At 65.0% G+C, this 2588-nt stretch overlaps 1 protein-coding gene across 1 annotated transcript in view; it reads left to right on the forward strand.

The window, feature by feature from the left end:
* Nucleotides 1-1712, forward strand: part of LOC104121969 (coronin-7) — a gene marked incomplete at its 5' end in the record, with an annotated part of 7040 nt that extends 5328 nt beyond the window's left edge. The window contains 4 exons of the mRNA XM_035889687.1: nt 59-143; nt 777-916; nt 1320-1385; nt 1562-1712. Of these exons, the coding sequence (XP_035745580.1) occupies nt 59-143; nt 777-916; nt 1320-1385; nt 1562-1648 (378 nt within the window). The remainder of the gene's footprint in view (nt 1-58; nt 144-776; nt 917-1319; nt 1386-1561) is intronic.
* Between the last annotated feature and the right edge of the window lie 876 nt (nt 1713-2588).

Genomic DNA, 2588 nt, shown 5'->3' on the forward strand with positions numbered 1-2588 from the left:
GGGCGCTGGGGCCCGGGCCCGGGCGCTGGGCGGCTGTGACAGCAGGGTGTCCCCGCAGGCCAAGTACCTGGCGCAGATCATCCTGGTGGGGGCCCAGGTGGTCGGACGGGCCTTCATGCGGGCGCTGCGCCAGGAGTTTGCAGGTCCGAGCCCGGCTGGGGCCCTGGCCCGGGGGTGCCGCTCCCCCTGCCCAGCGTGCCCACGGTGCTGGGCACCCCATGGCATCCCCACCCCTGCCCAGGGCACGGCCGCATCCCCCTCCCCCATCCCCAGGGCACCCCGCTGCCCCTCATCCCCTGGAGCTGTGCCCGGAGGGGACGCTTGGCAGGCTTGTCGCAGGGTGACAGTCAGCACCCATGTCCCAGCACCAGCCTAATGGCGTTTCAGCTCGGGCCGGGCTCCCGGCACCCATCCCAGGCACCAGCCTGGACCCAGCCCCACTGCCAGGCTCCGAGACAGCCCAGCAGCCCCAAAGGACAGAGTGGGGTGGTTCCTCAAGACAACGGCAGCCCCAGCCCTACCAGCCCACAGCCTGGCTCGCTGCAGGCACCCAGAGCAAACAAGTGCCCCCTCGGTTCCCACCACCCCCCCAGCACTGGGGACCGCGTCCAGGTGACCGCTGTGGGCTGGAGGCAGTGTGAGGAGGGCAGAGGGGTGGGACTGGGATCTGAGCACCTCAGAGCCCGTGGGCTTTGCTGCCCAGCCCCCACCCGAGGCCTGGAGGTCCCCAGGGGGGCAGCGCTGGGGGGACTTACGCCCTTGGTGTCTCCGGACAGCGAGCCGAGCAGCGGCAGACGCGCGAGGGCGCTCAGAGAGGCCCCAGTCCGCTGCTGCTTCCAGGATCATCGGCATCAGCCTCCAGGAAGCTCAGCAGATCCTCAACGTCTCGAACCTCAACCCGGAGGAGATCCAGAAGGTAGAGGCTCTGTCAGAGCCGGGAGGAGACGGTGCTGGCAGGGCCCTGCCCACCCCTGCCAGGTGTAGGGGTGACTTCTGGTCCCCGGAGGAAGTGTGGGTGCTGTCCTCGGCTTAGTTAATCCCAGTTTGAGGTTTCCCTGCCCTAGCTGGACAAGCGTGCCAGCACCTCGCAGGCATTAGCCACCTGCCAAGCTTGGCCCCTGCGTGGGAAGGGGATGTGGGCTCCCCAGAGGTTCCCAATTGGGAGCGTGGGGACGCTCTGGGGGGTCGGGCAGAGCCAGCCCTGTCCCTGAGATTGCACTCATCACCTCCAGCACCGTCACAGGGAGCGGGAGGCCACCGGGGTTGAGGAATGGAGAGGGCAGAGGAGATGAATCTGAGGGGGAACTTCTCTTTGGCAGAACTACGACCACTTGTTCAAGGTGAACGACAAGTCGGTGGGAGGCTCCTTCTACCTGCAGTCCAAGGTGAGCAAAGGGAGGAGAGGAGGGGGCTGCACCGGCCCCCAGCCCTGCCCTCAGCACCTTCCCCAGCCTGGGACCTGGGAAAGAGCAGAATCTGAGCGTCACTGCGAGGATGAGGCAGGGAGGGGAGGGGGCAGCCCCGTCCCTCCCCATTGTCACCCTGTCCCCATGTCCCAAAGGTGGTGAGAGCCAAGGAGCGGCTGGACGAGGAGCTCCGCATCCAGGCCAAGGACGAGAAGGAGAAGGGGTGGAAAGCCGAGACGTGACTCCTGCCGTTCCCACACCCCTCACCCTTAACTTATAGGTAGCCAATAAATACCATGTCCTCCAGCGCCTGGCCTGGCTGCTCTGCGCCCCGGGGAGGGAGAGGGGATTTGCCCCCTCTGCCCTGGAGGGGCTCGGCCCCTGCGAGGGGCTGGGTTTGCCCTGGGGAGGAGGAGGAGGGAGGTGGCTGGGGAAGAAGGGGTGTCCCTGGGGCACTGAGGGCTGCCAGGGCTCAAATGGCACTGGGGGAGGCTGCGGGAGCTATTTTTGTGGTGAGTTCGGATGCTCTTGGCCCGAGTGCACAGATACCTCTGGCTCCGTACCACGGGAATGCCGGGAGCCCCGTTACCTTTCTCCCACCAGGGGCGAGCAGCCGGGACAGCTGCTGGGTCGGGGCGAGGGGCTGTGGGGACAGACGGTGAGGTGGCTCATCCAGCAGACCCTGGCAGGGCCTCACCAGCACCGAGGCTGCTGCACCGGGAGTGTGGGGACCTGCTGGGGGGCCAGGCAGAGCCAGCCGTGCCGCCCGGATTGCGCCCATCACCTCCAGCACCCTCTGTCCACTGGCTTCGTCCCCACCTCAAGCTTGTTGTGGCCATCACCACCATCGCGGACTGAAACAGGAACTTACTTCAACTGCACTTTATTGTTTTCTTAATAAACTTCCTCTCCCCTGGAGGAATATAGTGTTATAGTCGTTAGCTTATCTCTTACTTCTGCAGTCCTTAAACGCTATGCTAACAGCGATGGAGCCCAACAGGAGGAAAATAAAAACAACCCAGAAACTACGATAGAAAGGCACTTCGAGACCGTTAAAATACTGATGTCCTGGAATGTGCAACAACAAACCGACGAAGGAGCGAGGAGACGTACACCATACACCGGCCGGGGCGGCCTGGTCGATGGCCCACGGCCATGCTGGGGCTGTGGCAGCACCGGGCG

Source organism: Egretta garzetta, unplaced genomic scaffold (genome assembly GCF_000687185.1).
Source record: "Egretta garzetta isolate BGI_Z169 unplaced genomic scaffold, ASM68718v1 scaffold372, whole genome shotgun sequence".
In the NCBI taxonomy this organism is placed as follows: Eukaryota; Metazoa; Chordata; class Aves; order Pelecaniformes; family Ardeidae; genus Egretta; species Egretta garzetta.